Source organism: Myotis davidii, unplaced genomic scaffold, assembly GCF_000327345.1.
Source record: "Myotis davidii unplaced genomic scaffold, ASM32734v1 scaffold1997, whole genome shotgun sequence".
Taxonomy (NCBI): domain Eukaryota; kingdom Metazoa; phylum Chordata; class Mammalia; order Chiroptera; family Vespertilionidae; genus Myotis; species Myotis davidii.
The window spans coordinates 247,124-247,822 of record NW_006288266.1 but is presented as its reverse complement, the minus strand read 5'-3'; the positions used below and the strand labels follow the sequence as shown (position 1 = coordinate 247,822).

Genomic DNA, 699 nt, shown 5'->3' with positions numbered 1-699 from the left:
GAATCATTGATTGGCTGCCTCCTATATGCCTCCCACTGGGAATTGAGCTCACAGCCTTGGACTTGTGCCCCTGACTGGAATCGAACCCGGGACCCTTCAGTCGCAGGCGGATGCTCTATCCAGTGAGCCAAATCAGCTTAAAAGAGAAAAAATTCTCTTTTTAAAAGACGTATTTTTTATTGATTTCAGTGTGGAAGAAAAGGGGAGAGAGAGGTAGCAACATAAGTGATGAGAGAGAATCATCATTTAGCCAACTCCCGCACACCCCCAAGGGGGATTGAGCCCACAACCTAGGCATCTGGCTGGACTGGGAATTGAAGTTCACAAAATCTTGCAGAATCCTTACCTGTCACCAAGATCGTGAGCTCATCACTGGGCCTTGAGGCCGAGAAAGGAGCCCTCGGTTGGTAGTACACACAGCTGTAGGCCCCAGTGTCACTGATGGTCACACTTGGCAGGGGGAATTCTGTCTGAATTCCTACTGCACTCTGGAGCTGTATGGGTGTTGCGGTTCCTTTCTTCAGCAGAGCAAACGTGTGAGGTTCTATCACGGGCCTGGGTAGCTGGCACTGCAGAATCACGTTTTCTCCTGCAGTCACCTTGCGCCCTGGGCGGGCGTGGAGGGAAGGTTTAGGTAATTCTCCTGTAAGAGAAGGAAGCTCAGAAGTCATGGGCAGAACAGCATGGATGGAACTGGAG

General features: G+C 50.8%; 1 protein-coding gene across 1 annotated transcript in view; it reads right to left on the bottom strand.

Annotated features, from left to right (window-relative positions):
• Positions 1-296: 296 nt before the first annotated feature.
• LOC107182547 (T-cell-interacting, activating receptor on myeloid cells protein 1-like) overlaps positions 297-699 on the bottom strand; it is a gene marked incomplete at its 3' end in the record, with an annotated part of 10,037 nt that continues 9,634 nt past the window's right edge. Inside the window, exon 3 of the mRNA XM_015561660.1 lies at positions 297-643. Coding sequence (XP_015417146.1) covers positions 297-643 — 347 coding nt within the window. The remainder of the gene's footprint in view (positions 644-699) is intronic.